This window comes from Acipenser ruthenus, chromosome 51 (genome assembly GCF_902713425.1).
Source record: "Acipenser ruthenus chromosome 51, fAciRut3.2 maternal haplotype, whole genome shotgun sequence".
Taxonomy (NCBI): domain Eukaryota; kingdom Metazoa; phylum Chordata; class Actinopteri; order Acipenseriformes; family Acipenseridae; genus Acipenser; species Acipenser ruthenus.
In genome coordinates this window covers 743510-760590 of record NC_081239.1, presented here as the reverse complement: position 1 = coordinate 760590, position 17081 = coordinate 743510, and the positions used below count along the sequence as shown (strand labels likewise).

General features: G+C 46.6%; 1 protein-coding gene across 1 annotated transcript; it reads right to left on the bottom strand.

Annotated features, from left to right (window-relative positions):
- Window positions 1-373: 373 nt before the first annotated feature.
- On the bottom strand, window positions 374-16017 carry LOC117967785 (glycogen phosphorylase, muscle form-like). Its single transcript, XM_059016006.1, has 20 exons — window positions 15647-16017; window positions 11711-11812; window positions 11194-11272; window positions 10852-10955; window positions 10379-10510; window positions 10071-10182; window positions 9454-9536; window positions 9219-9362; window positions 8935-9027; window positions 8124-8270; window positions 6912-7075; window positions 6129-6243; window positions 5556-5657; window positions 5171-5318; window positions 4576-4634; window positions 4197-4338; window positions 3470-3677; window positions 2720-2854; window positions 2516-2582; window positions 374-1729 (listed from the first exon to the last, which is right to left on the bottom strand). The coding sequence occupies exons 1-20, from the start codon at window positions 15887-15889 to the stop codon at window positions 1580-1582; spliced, it is 2529 nt and encodes an 842-aa protein (XP_058871989.1). The 5' UTR covers window positions 15890-16017; the 3' UTR covers window positions 374-1579.
- Window positions 16018-17081: the final 1064 nt, after the last annotated feature.

Below are 17081 nucleotides of genomic sequence, written 5' to 3'. Positions count from 1 at the left end.
TTCACACAGCCAGGACACTCGGGGACTGCGAAGAATCTGAGTCAGCTGCTGGAATAGTTACTAAGCCTGTTAAATAATGATCCGACGATAAAAGAGAGAGCGAATCATACAGAACACACACAATTGAATAATAAAAAAGGTAAGCCATCATTTCTTTAAAATAATGTAGATGATGAATTAAAGTCTCAAAATTCAGCTATAAAATATTTCGATTACCAAAAAATCTATCAAGATTAAAAATGTTTTTTTCTATAACAATCTCTACTAATATCATGGGCTCTGATATGTATATAGTGTCTGTAATTGCTTTGTAATTTAAAATTAGAAATAAAAGAACGACCATCCTATGAAATCGAAGTGAAAAATGACACAGTTTTTTTCCCCCCCATCTCCGTATTTTATTTGTTTAACTGGAGCATCACAGTATGATACAGAGTCCAAGCTGAAGCCTCACGTCTGTCCAAATCAGTTCTAGCACCAGGGTCAAAACGAAGCCAGACGATTGGAGGGTTATGGAGGCAGGGGGAGCTGACCAAGTCAAAAGCTGACCTTGAGACAAAATGGTGGTACTAACATGGCAATGCTAAGATAAGGACAGTGACAATGGGAAGAGGCTGCTAATGGTGGAATTGGAAATACTGCGATGATGCTGCTGGCTAGGGTTTCCTCAGGGTAGTACATCAGGATTATTACAGGACACCAATGGGGAATTCTCAAATTGAATAAGGAAACCAAACACTTTAAAAAGGACTGACTTGCCAGACTTTGAGGTTTACATCCTGCCCCTTTACATTCTTTGCAGGCTGGGATTAATAAATTGATATACTATATTATTCTTTACACACACACATATATATATATATATATATATCCATGCTACTGAATTAGCTGCCTAGCGAAATCACTCGCTCACCTACACAGTCACGCAAACACATTGGCAACTACAGTGCAACGATGTGGACAGGGCGACACAATTTGACAAGACAATTAGAACACACAATGATGACGATATAGATCAGGGAAGCAGCTGCTTAATTACATTTTCCATTGCAATCTCTCTCGCTAGGTGGAGCGGGCAGGCAACAGGAGTGTAATTCCACCTGCTTCCACAAGGTGCTTAGTTTCAAAACTCCCCCCTTTCGCAATGAAGTGGGTTGTTCCAACCTATTGTAACAAAGGGGGATGAGTTTGGCTTAAAATGCATTTGCAGGGACAGCCTTTTTTAAAAAACAACACGAGACAAAAGGGGAACACAGCCTTTCTCTAAAAATAACAAGAATACACTCAAATAACCAGCACACAAGCAAAATAAACGGAATATGGCATGGGTACGTGCTATAACAAAAAGGGGTAGCAATTCATCACAGTGCCCCCTAATGGCTGGAAGACCAAAGCGAAATATATAATTGTGCAGTGCAAAGGAGTGGTATAGTTTCTTCTAGATTTGTGTTTAAGATCCATCCAGCCTCCAGGTGTCACCCTTATCTATCCTATCCCTTTTTCTATCCACAATTATAGGCTTCGTAAACGGGGCGAGGGCAGGTTGCGAGTGGGCGGGGCTGTGGTGGGAGGGGCTAGCTTAGCGGGGGTCGTCAGGGGCGGGGATCTTGGCGGTGCTAGGCTCCACCCCCCAGATCTCACGGGCGTACTCGGAGATGGTGCGGTCGCTGGAGAACTTGCCCGAGGCGGCGATGTTGCGGATCACCATCTTTGTCCACTCCTTGGGGTTCTGTGGAGGAGAGAAACACGGACTGGGTTCCACAAAAGAACAAGCGGCTTCCAAACCCAGTTTAATCATTCTCTGCCTCTTTACATTTTTTTATAGCGTTTGCAGCTACACAGAGTGTTATTTATTCCAGCCACTCAAACACTTTAATATGATCTGTGTTAAGGTGATTAGGAGTTCAGGTGCTGAGACTCAGTTCGAGTTGCCTGTCACAGACATGTGTAACATTAGCTTATTCAGACAAAGTGTCTTATATAGTAGTAAACGACAGCACCATCTAGTGCAAAGCTAGTGTATTGCAAGCAAAACTACATAGCTGATCATTAGCTGGTGCTGGCACTGAAATAATAAATCACTCTGATGGATTGTAAATCAAGTTAAGGGGCATTTAAAAAAAAAAAAAGAATTTGAAACTACTAAACATATTTAAAGTACTATGCCCCAGCATCCCAAGTCCATAGCTACACCTTACCAGTCAGAAACCAATTTATTTGCCGCACAATAAAATACATACAAATGAGAATATTTCCTGAAAATAACATATGGCAGCATAAAGGATTCAATTCCAAGTAAAATGAGGCGAAACAAACCCTGACGGTTTTACCTCCCTAACCCAGCACCAGAGCCAATGCTCCCTGTGGAATAGCCATTGAGGACCAGGGTCTTTACACAGCCAGGAACCTGCGCTCCCCTGACTGTACGACTCCCCCTGCACGCCACACTGTCGTGCTTTACCAGGGCAGGGTGAAGGCATGGTGGGGGTTTGGGGTCCCTATGGGTTTCACTCACCTTGTACAGAGCGTTCACAGACTCCTGGCACTTCATGTACGACTCGTAATCAGCAAACACTTTGAACCTGAAACCACACAGTGTAGGGTTTATTTCATTCTGCATTCGCTTGATAAAAAGGACTCGAGATTAAAACAGGGAGGCGTCAAACACAGAGCTCAGAGAATGGAGCTGCTGTCCCCGTGTCCGGGTCCGCGTCCCTACCTGTCGTGGTACATCAGCAGGTTCACGATGTCCTTGAACAGGTCTGGCTGCTTGGGGCTGAAGAATCCCCCACTGATCTGATCGATGACCTGCCTCAGCTCAGGGATGCGATCGTAGTAATCCTTAGCATTGTACCTGCAGGGCAATCAGTGTGCAATGACTTGTACAAAAACTTAAAAGGGCAATACATATACAGACTATTCCAATAGCATAGCATAGGGTGCTGTGAGATACCAAGCTGTAGATTGATTTTTTGTAATGGTTAAAGCAGAAGCAACAGAATACGTTGTTTTAATAGGACATCATTTCCATCTGATACAAATTACAATAACCATCTGACAATGAATTTCAGAGGGCTGGATCGCATCGATATCAGGGTCTAGTGCTGTATATTATAAAGACATTTCAGAGGGCTGGATCGCATCAATATCAGGGTCTAGTGCTGTATATTATAAAGACATTTCAGAGGGCTGATCGCATCAATATCAGGGTCTAGTGCTGTATATTATAAAGACATTTCAGAGGGCTGATCGCATCAATATCAGGGTCTAGCGCTGTATATTATAAAGACATTTCAGAGGGCTGATCGCATCAATATCAGGGTCTAGTGCTGTATATTATAAAGACATTTCAGAGGGCTGGATCGCATCAATATCAGGGTCTAGTGCTGTATATTATAAAGACATTTCGGTAGCAGATGTTGTTTTCCCCCCCAGACTGAATGCCTCCCTCTCCCTCTCCCTCTCTCACCCCTTGCGGTCCATTTGGTCCACGTCCTCCACCCTCATGCCGAAGATGAAGATATTCCCCTCGCCCGCCTCCTCTGCCATCTCCACGTTGGCTCCGTCCATGGTGCCGATGGTCAGCGCTCCGTTCAGCATGAACTTCATGTTGCCCGTGCCGGAGGCCTCGGTGCCGGCTGTGGAGATCTGTTCGGAGAGGTCAGCCGCCGGGATCACTGCCAAAACACAGAGAACACCGTCACCACGGCCCCCGCACCCTGGGGCATGCAGGTCAACGCTACTGTATTACCAACAGGGATGGGAATAAGACTCCCCATTGCACTGCAGTCTGATCCATTCGGGATTTTCACATAAGACACACCTGAGCTTGTTACCTATACACATTGTGGGGGCTGATCAAGCTCATAGTAAAACCTGGAATGGGGGAAACCAACATGCAATTCCATTCCTGCAATAATCTGGTTGCTGGTTATCATCACAGGGATGGAAATAAGACTCCCATTGCACAGCAGTTTGATCCATTCCGGATTTTATGGTAAGTTTAACCCTGTAATGCCCCAAGCATTTCTGAAATGAGAAAAGCTACTTTATTCATGTGACTAGATTCCTTTTTCTGTCCTGTCCAGCAGCACAGAATGCACTGCATATGAAAAATAAATGATCCATTAAATGGGTTGAACTGAGGAATGAGAGTCCCACTGAAATGGCAGCACCCTGGTTCAGTGGAGAGGTACCTTTCTCAGCCAGAGACACCTTGTAGTTCTCTAGGAAGATGACCTTCAGCCGGTCCCCTACCACAGGGTCATTGTTCACAATGTCACCGATGGCAGTGATGAGCTTGATGATCATCTTAGCTGTGTGGTAGCCGGGAGCAGCCTGAGAGAGAGGGGGGGAGGGGAGGAAGAGGAGGGGAGATGGGAGAGAGAATAGACAGAGGAGTTTATTTAAAGAGCCATGGCAAATGTCCCGAGGTAATGCCACAGCCATGACATCACAGCCCACTGAAATGAACAGCAGTATAGGAGAGACCCTTGCCACTGTGCAACGTTGCTTTCACTGCACTCGACTGTGTGACAGACTGCCCTTTTAAAACAGGCAGCCGTGGGAGCCTACCTTGCCTCCGATCATGACCGTGCGGGGGGTGAACTGTTTGTTGGGCTCCTTCTTGATACCTGCAAGGCAACAGGAGGGAGAGTTATCAGGAGGCCAGACTGACCACGGTCAGAAGAGACAGGACTTCCACACCACGGGTTAACTTATTATAAAAATCACAAAAAACAGAGCCTGCACTCAGGAATGTAGAATTAAACTTTACAATTCTGTCATCTGGTCTACGCAGCTGTATTACAGCAGGTCAGGCTGCTTGTATTGTAGCAGGGAGGGAGGGAGGCTGCTTGTATTTGCAGCAGGGAGGGAGGGAGGGAGGGAGGCTGCTTGTATTTGCAGCAGGGAGGGAGGGAGGGAGGGAGGCTGCTTGTATTGCAGCAGGGTGGGAGGAAGGGAGGGAGGGAGGCTGCGTGTATTGTAGCAGGGAGGGAGGGAGGGAGGGAGGGAGGCTGCTTGTATTGCAGCAGGGAGGGAGGAAGGGAGGGAGGGAGGCTGCTTGTATTGCAGCAGGGAGGGAGGAAGGGAGGGAGGGAGGCTGCTTGTATTGCAGCAGGGAGGGAGGGAGGGAGGGAGGCTGCTTGTATTACAGCAGGTCACTCACGGTTGTACATGGTGATGATGTGCAGGCAGTTGAGCAGCTGTCTCTTATACTCGTGGATTCTCTTGACCTGCAGGTCGAACATGGAGTTGGGGTTGATCTTCACCTTGTACTCCTTCTCCAGATAGACACTGAACTTGAGCTTGTTCTCCTGCAACACAGAGAGAGGCAGGGGGCTGTGAGAGAGGCACGGGGGGCTGCGAGAGAGGGATGGGGGGGGCTGTGAGAGAGGCATGGGGGGCTGCGAGAAACCACACACAAACTAACATTTCAGCAAGATCCTGTGTGCACAGATGAAGGCATAGACAAAGCTTTGCTCTGCTTGACTGGACCCCAGTGTGTGTGTGTGTGTGTGCGCGCGCGCATCTCTGTGTGTGTGTGACGGTACCTGTTTGACTTTGGCAATGTCCCGGATTAATCCCTCATCGTTCACAAACTTCAGCAGCTTCTTCAGCTGGTCCAGGTCCCGGATGTAATCGTCTCCGATTTTCTGGAAGAGAAGCTGACCCGGTTAGCAGGCTGCCCATTCACTTTTGTTGGCAGATTGGAAATAACTTTATTATTGAAATACAAAAATCAATTAGGCTTCTGCACATAGAACTAAAACACTACAGACATGTATACAGGTCTAGAATGATAACTCCCTACTGCAGAGTGCTCTAGTAGTATAGGAAAGAGAACTCCACTCTCCACACTGCAGAGCGCTCTAGTAGTATAGGAAAGAGAACTCCACTCTCCACACTGCAGAGCGCTCTAGTAGTATAGGAAAGAGAACTCCACTCTCCACACTGCAGAGCGCTCTAGTAGTATAGGAAAGAGAACTCCACTCTCCACACTGCAGAGCGCTCTAGTAGTATAGGAAAGAGAACTCCACTCTCCACACTGCAGAGCGCTCTAGCAGTATAGGAAAGAGAGCTCCACTCAGCACACACTAGTAAAAGGTTAATAATCCCATCCTCACCTCTGCGATGATCTCTGCCAGGCCCGGGTTGCACAGCACCAGCCAGCGTCGAGGAGTGATGCCGTTCGTCTTGTTCTGAAACTTTCCTGGGTCCGTTTCATAGAAATCTTTAAATCTGAAGAGAAAGAACATGCAGCACCATGTCAGGGGTTCCACTCTGCACAGCAACGGGACACAGGCGTTTAGTAAAAAAGCAATTTTCAAAATGACAAGTTCATAGTTTCTATTTGCTGCCCCTTGCCTTTTTACGGCGTTTGCAATCATTCAGCGTGGCTCTGTTTGCAATCCAGCAAAATCCTGTCCAATCCCAGCCCCTGTAGAAACTAGCATCCTGTATAACTCAGCATGATTGGAGTGTGAGCCCCACTACAAACCAGAACCTGGCTATTCTGGAATCCAGGGTGATTTTTAAAAGTCAAAATCAATGGAAATCTGACTGTGTAATCCAGTACTGGGTCATGTGATTATAGTGCCGGAGGACAACACAGCTCTGAATGGCTCCACTGCAGACCCGCAGGCGCCCCATCAGCCACAGGGATCGCTGGTGTGCGGTGAACCGTGGATTCCCCTGCCGACCTAATGGTGCGCCGCCCCCTGGGAACTCCCGGTCACTGTCGGCTGTGACATAGCCTGGATTCGAACCTGCGATCTCCAGGCTATAGGGTGCATCCTGCACTCCACGCGGAGCGCCTTTACTGGATGCGCCACTCAGGAGCCCAGGGAGTCTCGTTTCTAATCAAGACACTTCAGGTGGAAATGTTTGTCAATGTGTTTGCAACTCACAAAGTAGCCTTCAGGATGTCAGAGTGAATGCGCGCCACTCCATTGACAGCATGCGAGCCCACGATGCACAGGTGAGCCATGTTGATCCTCTTCACATCCCCCTCCTCGATCACAGACATCCTGCGCATCCGATCAAAATCCCCGGGATACAGGGAGGAGATCCTCTGGAAGAGAGGAGGCACGGAGCAGTCAGAACACTTCCAGAACACAAGGGCTGTCTCTGCCAAGTGTCAACCCAGAGAAAAGCTTCCCCAACGCAAAGCAGTGGAACACAGCACAGGAAGCATTGTGAAGCACAGAGAGGTGTGGTAAAGCATAGAGAAGCATTGTAAAGCACAGAGAGGTCTGGTAAAGCATAGGGAAGCATTGTAAAGCACAGAGAGGTCTGGTAAAGCATAGGGAAGCATTGTAAAGCACAGAGAGGTGTGGTAAAGCATAGGGAAGCATTGTGAAGCACAGAGAGGTGTGGTAAAGCATAGGGAAGCATTGTAAAGCACAGAGAGGTCTGGTAAAGCATAGGGAAGCATTGTAAAGCACAGAGAGGTCTGGTAAAGCATAGGGAAGCATTGTAAAGCACAGAGAGGTGTGGTAAAGCATAGGGAAGCATTGTGAAGCACAGAGAGGTCTGGTAAAGCACAGGGAAGCATTGTAAAGCACAGAGAGGTCTGGTAAAGCATAGGGAAGCATTGTAAAGCACAGAGAGGTCTGGTAAAGCATAGGGAAGCATTGTAAAGCACAGAGAGGTCTGGTAAAGCATAGGGAAGCATTGTAAAGCACAGAGAGGTGTGGTAAAGCATAGGGAAGCATTGTGAAGCACAGAGAGGTCTGGTAAAGCATAGGGAAGCATTGTAAAGCACAGAGAGGTCTGGTAAAGCATAGGGAAGCATTGTAAAGCACAGAGAGGTCTGGTAAAGCATAGGGAAGCATTGTAAAGCACAGAGAGGTCTGGTAAAGCATAGGCAAGCATTGTAAAGCACAGAGAGGTCTGGTAAAGCATAGGGAAGCATTGTAAAGCACAGAGAGGTCTGGTAAAGCCTATTTTAAAAATAAAAAATAAATTAAAAAAATAGCAAGCCATGGTAAGCTAATGCATAGTAGAACAGTGATAAAAAGCATGGGCGGACTGCAAAAATCACTGGGGCAAATCTACAGTAGTTTGCAAAAGTGACGATGCAATGCTGGGTGAGGAGCCAGGCTGCCGCCCCGCCTCACCTCCATGTGGCGTCGGTTGATCTCGTAGATGATCTCCAGGTGTCGGGGGAGCAGCTGCTCAAGCAGGGGCACCGGCCAGCGCTCCAGAGCCTCCGGCAGCACCGTGTGATTAGTGTAGGCACAGGTACGAACCGTCACATCCCAGGCCTGGGGAGAGAGGGGAGACAGAGAGAGAGAGAGAGAGAGAGAGAGAGAGGAGAGAGAGAGAGAGAGAGAGAGAGGGGGGGTGGAGAGAGAGGGGGAGATCAGAAAGAGGAGGGGGAGAGAGAGAGCAAGAAAGAAAGAAAGAAAGAAAGAGAGCAAGAGACAGAGAGGGGTGGGGAGATCAGAGAGAGAGAGAGAGAGAGAGAAAGAGAGAGAGAAAGAGAGGGAGAAAGAGAGAGAGAGAGGTGGGGAGATCAGAGAGAGAGAGAGAGAGAGAGAGAGAGAGAGAGAGAGAGAGAGGGGTGGGGAGATCAGAGAGAGGGGGCAGGGAGGGAGAGTAAAGAGGGGTGGGGAGAAAGGAAAGAGTAAAGTAGAGAGAACATAATTTAGATATTTTATTGCTTTAACATCATGCAATCAAAGAAAACTACAAATAGTAGCACAGTAGTATTTCATATTAGATTTCGAAATGTCACATTTTTTCATGAAGTATAAAGAAAACTACAAAGCGCTGATGTGTAATTCAGTATTTTGGCATCACATTATTCCGCAGGTTTCATTCGACTTCATGAAGCTCAAGGAGTTCATTCTACAGGGGGATGTAAAGCTGTGCCTACGGGTGTAGCTCACGCTCGCAGTGCCACGCCTCCTCTCTCCAGGTTCCTACCTGTTCCCAGGACTGTTTCTCCACATCCACCAGGATTCTCATGAGCTCTGGGATAGCCATGGCAGGATGGGTATCATTAAGCTGGATCGCTACCTAGAGACAGACACAGTTTCAGGATCAGCCCTGTCAAACCCCACTTTATATTACAACACGTGACAGATGTAAGAAAGAGGATCTCCGAACATAATGACAACATTTTTTTTTTTTTGTTTTGTGAAATATTCCAATGTTTTGTTTTTTTTGCTTGCGGCTGTGTGGCCACCAGGGCGGCGCTCCAGACTCACCTTGTCAGGGAAGGCGTCGAAGGTGGTGCGCACGGCTTCCAGGCTGCCAAACTTGGAGGACTTGAAGCGACGGATGATGTCCTGCAGCGTGGCTGCGACCACGAAATACTCCTGCTTCAAACGGAGCTCTTTCCCCTCGAAGAACTGGAGAGAGAGAGAGAGAGAAGGGGTGAGCACTGCAGCAATACCTGGGGAGGAGGGGGACAGGAGAGAGGGAACATTTGAAGGCACCTACGTTATCGTTGGGATAAAGCACACGGGAGATGTTCTCAGCCAGGTTTCTGTCCAGCACTGCCTGAATGTAACCGCCCACATTAACTGTTGAGAAAAATAAAAAAAAAACTTGTCAATAGTCTCTTAGCTCTAACCACTAGACTAGACCACCCTGCTTCCCTCCCTCCCAGTCCCTCCTCAGCTCTAACCACTAGAGCCACACTGCTTCCCTCCCTCCCAGTCCCTCCTCAGCTCTAACCACTAAAGCCACACTGCCTGCCTCCCTCCCTCCCAGTCCCTCCTCGGCTCCACTAGAGTCACACTGCTTCCCTCCCTCCCAGTCCCTCCTCAGCTCTAACCACTAGAGCCACACTGCTTCCCTCCCTCCCAGTCCCTCCTCAGCTCCACTAGAGTCACACTGCTTCCCTCCCTCCCAGTCCCTCCTCAGCTCCACTAGAGTCACACTGCTTCCCTCCCTCCCAGTCCCTCCTCAGCTCTAACCACTAGAGCCACACTGCTTCCCTCCCTCCCAGTCCCTCCTCAGCTCCACTAGAGTCACACTGCTTCCCTCCCTCCCAGTCCCTCCTCAGCTCTAACCACTACGCTAGGTCACAATGCCCCTCATTAGCACACACTCACAGTCCTTGAGGTTGAAATCGTTGGGTGCTTTTGCAGACCACAGTCGCATGGTGTTGACGGTGTTGTTCCTGTAGCCAGGCACTGGGGTGTCATAAGGCAGGGCTAGAACAACCTGCAGAGACAAGAGAGACCAGGACGCTCACTCACACACCTGCAGCACATCGCTCCACTACTCCAGCCCTGGCACTGGCTGGCTGGGAGTTTCAGCACTGCTTTGAAAGTCTTTCATGGTCTTGAGCTTCCTCATCACCCAGACCTGCCGATTCTCTATCACTGACATCAGAGTCTGCCCCCTGCACCCCCCTCACCTGTGTGTCGACCCACTTCACCCCATCAGGAGTGTGCTCCACTCTCCCGTAGAACTGGACAGGACGCGTGTACTCGGGGCGGGCCTTCTCCCAGGGGTTACCATAGCGCAGCCAATCATCAGCCTCCTCCACCTGTGGGCGGGGTTAGCGACAGGCAGACAAGACAAAAGAATGATCAGATCACAGACTGTCAGTGCATTTTAAACCCTGTTTCATAAACCTCATTGCAAAAATAAGAAAGTTAGCATCATTTCTATGTGTGGGGCACGCTTGTACCTTAGAGTTTATGCATTGGTTTTCTTTGCATATCTTTCTGATCATTTTTAAATTGGGTTATTTGAATGAATATGAACATGGTCATTTTCGCCTGCCTTTAAATCTGGTCCCATCTGCTTCCGTTTTATCAAACTCTTAACCAATGAATCATGCATTTTACATTTGAAGACACTTCTAGGAAGTGGAGCGCCCCCTACCTGCCAGCCATTGCTGATTTTCTGGTTGAAGATGCCAAACTCGTAACGGATACCGTAGCCATAGGCAGCCAAGCCCAGAGTGGCCATGGAGTCGAGAAAGCAGGCTTCAGAGAGAGAGAGGAGAGAGAGAGGGAGATTATATATATTATAGCATACATTTTGAAAGGTGCCATTTTCAAAACAGCTTTCATGATGAGGGGCAGCCCGTTTTATACAGAAGAGTGTGCTACACATGTCAGGTGCTCCCACATGTCTGTTCCTTTTGTGTCCAGCAGGGGTCAGTATACTCGTCATTTTCTCCCCAGCTGGACCTGAACAGGAACGGTCTCCTCAAACACCCACCTGCGAGACGACCGAGACCTCCGTTACCCAGCCCAGCATCTTCCTCGATCTCCTGCAGCTCCTCCATATCCAACCCCAGCTGAGGAGACAGGGAGGGAGGGAGAGAGAGAGAGAGAGAGGGAAAGAGCGGTTACTATCTGAAACCACCAGAGGGAGCAACAGTATGCTGATGGGCTGGGAGCAGTGTGGCCTAGTCTAGTGGTTAGAGCTGAGGGACTGGGTGAGAGGCAGTGTGATCTACTGTTAGAGCTGAGAGACTGGGAGGGAAGCAGTGTGATCTAGTCTAGTGGTTAGAGATGAGGGACTGGGAAAGGGGCAGTGGAGCCCAATGGTTATAACCGAGGGGCTGGTATGCCCTGCCAGGGTTTATTATGGAGAACTGACCCCATCGTGGCTGCAGAGTCAGTACTGTGTGCTGAACTCGGGCGCGGGCGGAGCCAGCGCTCTGATCACAGGCTGCACTTTCACAAGCTTCTGTGAAAGCAGTTCTGTGCCGCAGGGCTCTAGCGCTCCCTACCTGGTAGGTGGCCTCATCGCAGGCGTTCTCCAGCCCCAGGTTGACCATGGTGTTCTGAAGAGTCCTCCCCATATAGAACTCCAGAGAGAGGTAGTAAATACGCTGGAGAGAGAGAGAGAGAGAGAGAGAGAGAGAGAGAGAGAGAGAGAGAAAAAGAGAGAACTATAAAACAGATTTCCACCTCAATACACTACAGCTTACCGAAATAGCTTTTCTTAAATATTTGTTGTTCTCTTCCCTTTAGATGCTTGCCATTGACTTTGCCTTATTGCAATGCCTGTGTTTTAAAAAGAAAAGGTGCTACTTGCCTTATACGCTGAAGTGTCTTTATAGAGCCAGCGCCATCTAGTGACCTGCCACTTAAATTACACTTCGTTTATCTGACAATACTGTAAACTTAAAAGGTGCCAGGACTTGGCAATACAAGAGGCACTGGCTGATCTAGCCTGTGTTACGTGCATCTACAGCAGGCAGCAGAACTTAAGAGCAGCTCCTACAGGTCAACACACAGACTTATCAAACACTTCAAACAATATTGGAGTATGTACGATTTTATAGACTTCAGTCCCCTCTTTCCCTAGGCTGGAGACTTGATTATTTTATCCTGTCCTCCTAGCTCATTGAGTCCTGGGATCAGCCTAGTTGCCCTTCTCTGTACCTTCTCCAGTGCAATGATGTCTTTTTTGTAATGAGGTGACCAGAACTGCACACAGTATTCTAGGTGGGCTCTAACAAGGGCATTGGATAATCTTAGCATAACCTTTCTAGATTTGTATTCCACACATTCTTTGCAATAGATTTGCTTTACCACAAGACAAAGAGCATTAATAAAAAATAAAGTCCTGTGCAGTTCAGTGCCTCTAGCAGCTGTGTGCTGGGGAGAGCTGTGGAACGATAAACATGCCTGCAGACAGAGTGACCTTTGATAAAGACCTCCCCCCCCCCCGCGCTATTTATACCCTGCCCTGAGCCACACCGCTGGGGGGCTATCAGATATCCCCCTCTACAGGGGGCCAGACTCCTCTCTGCCCCCCCCCCCACAGCCTGGACAAAATGACAAAGGTCACGGTGACACTAATATCAGTCCCAGTGCACTTCAGAGAAAAGGACTTGCATCAAATCCCAGTGCGATCTCAGCTTGGCTTGTCAGTCTAGAGCAGTAAAAACTAGAGGATATTAAAGACCCAAGCTGCAGACTCAGAGTTTGATCCCAGCCAGGGAGTAAGGTTTCAGGATCCGAAAGCACCCGGGGTCATGCATATTCTCCCAAGCCCAGGTCCTCTTTTAGCTGCCTGACCTTCAGTGAACTTTAACTGCCCGGGACTTCTGACCTTTGCAGAGCAAGCATTTTGCATCACCTAGACTTTTAGGATTGAGACATTATTATTTTAAACTATATGAACATAATTTAGATCTTTTATTTAAGATAATGCAAGTCTGCCGGAAACCACAACAGCAGTACAGTATTTCATGATAGATTTCGAAATGTCACATTTTTTCATGAAGTTTATGGAGAACTACAAAGCAGTGTGTAATTCAATACTGTAAAACAATACTGGCCCTGCAACTCCCATTCGTTGGGGAATGTACACAAATGGGTATGCCAACGAGGTCTGTCTATCCAACAACACATAACGTCCGGAAGGGTGGACTCCAAGAAGGAATTCTGTTTTACTGCACAACTGCTCATGGATTGCGGGAAGGTAAAGTCATTAAATATATTTACAACCATTGAAATCTCTCCGTCTCTAAATAAAACAGCATTATGCTGCACTGCAAGTACAGCTGCAGCAAACATCGTCTCTCCCCTGGAGACATGGGGTCAGTTTCTCAGCTCGGAGAACAGAAATTTTATTTCCAGAAGTGATGGAAACATTCCTTACTAAGTGCTTCCATTAAAAATTACTATAAAAAAGAAGTGAATTCGCCTTGATCATAACATGTGCATGTTTTACAGGAAAATAAGAGACATTATGACAGCAGCATATTAAATATTATTTTTAGCTCAATGAACTTTCACAAGGGGTAGGTTTGAAAGCATGGTAAATCGCTCCTTTAAGGAGATACTGTACCGCACATCAGATGTGTGCTTGAACTGTTCCTGTAAATGCCTGCAGCCCGTGGCCTTTATCAAGTACTAAATTACTTTGAGGAGTCCTCTCCTTGGCAACACACATGCTTCACAGCATTCCTCCTAGAGTGACAACCCTCACACCCCTCTCTAACTCTGCTCAAGATCTTTCTGTGCTTGTATTATATGCTTGGTTTTGCATGCAGATGTAAAACTGTGGGCAGGCACTTTGTGGCTTGGGGGCTCAGGAGACCAGGTTTCAGGCCACTGCATGGCACACCAGGGGAGCCCTGGGGGTTTGATACAGTGACCTCAAACTAGGTCTTCTTTAAAAACGACTGGGAGCCATTGCATGAATTTAGCAATGCCGCCTCTTGAATGCTGTCCTCTAGGCTTGTGTCACATTATTTGTTATGAAAGATAAGTGCAATGTTTTACAAGTCCTGCCCAAGCTCCGCAGAATAGGACCCAGCGGTCTGAAGCCAAAACGAAGGATTTTAAAAGCGAGAATGGATGGATTGGTTTATACGCACACAAAACGATGCAGGGGGGCAAGCAATGTTACGAGATGGATGGTCGGTTTTCTCAGTGCGCAGTAGACTATATTCTGCACGTACGTGGACTGAGGTTTGACGGAGATGACGGATAAACTATCCGAGCGCTATACCCGCCTGCCTCCGTGCCTCAAAATATGCCTTTTAAAAAAAAAAAAAAAAAAAAAAAAGCCAGGGTCTAGATTTCCTCTGTGCTTTAAGCGGAAAGGAATGAGGCTGAGTTTTCTCAAAACGAAAACAAATACGACACAGGCCCAAAAATAAAAGCAACTGCGCGGGCTGCAGCCTGGATTACTGGACTAGGTTTAAAACAGTCATGTAGTGAAAATAGCATTAATTAAATAAACACTGCGTCCAAAATATCGTTTTCTCTAGTATAATGATGCGGAAGTGTTGTGGTAGACAGCTCCCCAACCCCGCCCCCTTCCTATATATAAACTGGAATCATAACAGAATGTATTATTTATTTATTTATTTATTTATTTGGTCTTTTCGTTGTTGTTTATTACACGGCTACACGTCCTGTTTTGGTTTTTTTTCGACAGAATTTTTCCTTAGAACTCTAGCGAATTCAAAATGGGTTCTTTTTTGTTAAAGTTCGGACGCCACCAGTTTGAATCTAACCGTCCATCTCAGTTTTCTGCTTTCACACCGAAGTCAAAGAAGAGACCTCGGAGGCGATGAAAGCTTGAGATGAATTACTGTGTAGTCAATTACAAAAGGGTACCACGTCTCCGTCTCTTGCGTCTATGTATAATAAAGACGACCCTGCTGCAGTGCACGAATTAACTGTATTTTTTAATTTTCTCTCATTTGAAGTTTATTTACTACAGATTTTACTGTATTTCATAACTGCTCTTATCTGTAACGTGATATTTTCTAATGTAATAACTTGGAATAACTGCAAGTCGACCTGAATAAGGGTGTCTGCTAATACATAATATTATTATTATTATTATTATTATTATTATTATTTATTTCTTAGCAGACGCCCTTATCCAGGGCGACTTACAATCGTAAGCAAAAACATTTCAAGCGTTACAATACAAGTAATACAATAAGAGCAAGAAATACAATAAAACAAGTAAAGTACAAGTTTGACAAACCACAATTCAATAATACAGCAGGTAATAGTGATAGTTACATCAGGATATGATTAAATAGTGATAGTTACATCAGGATGTGATTAAATACAAAGTACTACAGGTTAAACACTTGGCAGATTACAGTATTCTGAAGTACAGGATTAAATGCAGTAAAATAGGGGCTGATAATAATGATGATGATGCTGCATGTTTTTGTCCTGCTTACTTTCGGGTCTTTCTCATAGTAGTACTGCTGGGTTCGGATCCATCTCCCCACCAGGTGGTCCCGGACGGTGTGGGCCAGCGCGAAGTAGTAATCCCGAGGCGTGGCGACGTTGCGGTCCTTGACCAGGGTGAAGTGCAGGTGACGGTTAAAATTTTTCTTCAGGTCCGTCACATTCTCCACTCCCGCAAGACCCCTCACCGAGATCTGCTTCTTCTTCTCGTGGTCTGACAGGGGACGCGACATCTTTCAGGTGCCTGATTATAGGATAAATCTGTTTGTTTTTTTAAACTCAAACTCAATGCAATGCTATCGGCACCGCTCTCCGTCCGCTCCTGCGCTTTACTGCAGAGGCACCGACAAAATGCCACGAAACCCCGCCCCTTATAGACGGTTTAAATTGCCGCGTGGTATTATTCAATGAGGAGGGGCGTGCCAGAGCCTCTTTTTCAGCCAATACAAGACAGCTATCTTCTCAAGTCCCCGCCCCACTGACAAAACGCGAATAAATTAATACTAATGAGCAGCACCTTCTAAGGAATGACAGCTGACGTAGGGGCTGTGGTTTATTTTCGGACAACTTAGCGTTCAAAGATTCTTAGCTTTTAAATGTTTTGCATTTTGCAGCTTGGGTTATTTTTGGTTATTTGCTCGTTTAAATACCCCCTCCCCCCTGTGTGTGTCACAATACAAATTATACTAATTTTCTTATTTTTGGAATAAGATGCACGAAACACAGGTTTTTAAAATGCACTGACAGGTCGAATCTGGTCATCCAAATTGTCAATTTCCTGCACCTGATAAGTCTTGAGTCGCGCTCGCCTGTATTTTAAAAGACTACAGTCCCCAGCATACACCGCACATGCCACTGCAATGCAGTGGGCGTGTCTGCGCTGTATTGACAGAGTGGAGGTAACGCAAACACGAGGAGAGTCTATTCAGCAGCTGCGACCCCCTCCCAGAGGCCGTGGTATTTAGAGCAGGAGCCGCTTTGATGGACTGAGGCAGGCTGACTTCCCACAGTAACAGACACTACGACACTGTATGTAACATGATCCGGCTTTAACTTCCCTGACTTTTAGAATAGTTAAATGTAATGTTCAGTCTTTGAGGCCAAAATACTTACCTAGACGCAATTATTATTATTATTTTTTTTTTTGAAAGACCATAAAAACAAAACAAAAATGCTAACATTTGTCTAATCTATTATGTAATATACATTATATAATAATTTATTAAAGAATGTCTCTCCAATTTAAAGTCATAAAATAGTTCTTAACAATGGTAGAGCACCCATGCATACCTCGCATAACTGTTGATATTCGTGGAGACCGGACTGGCCGCAAAAATAAATAAATACATGATAGTTCCAGGCATGCACAACATCAGTGGTCATGTCTTCACTATTAGTGGGGGAGCGGTTGTGTGGGTGTGAACC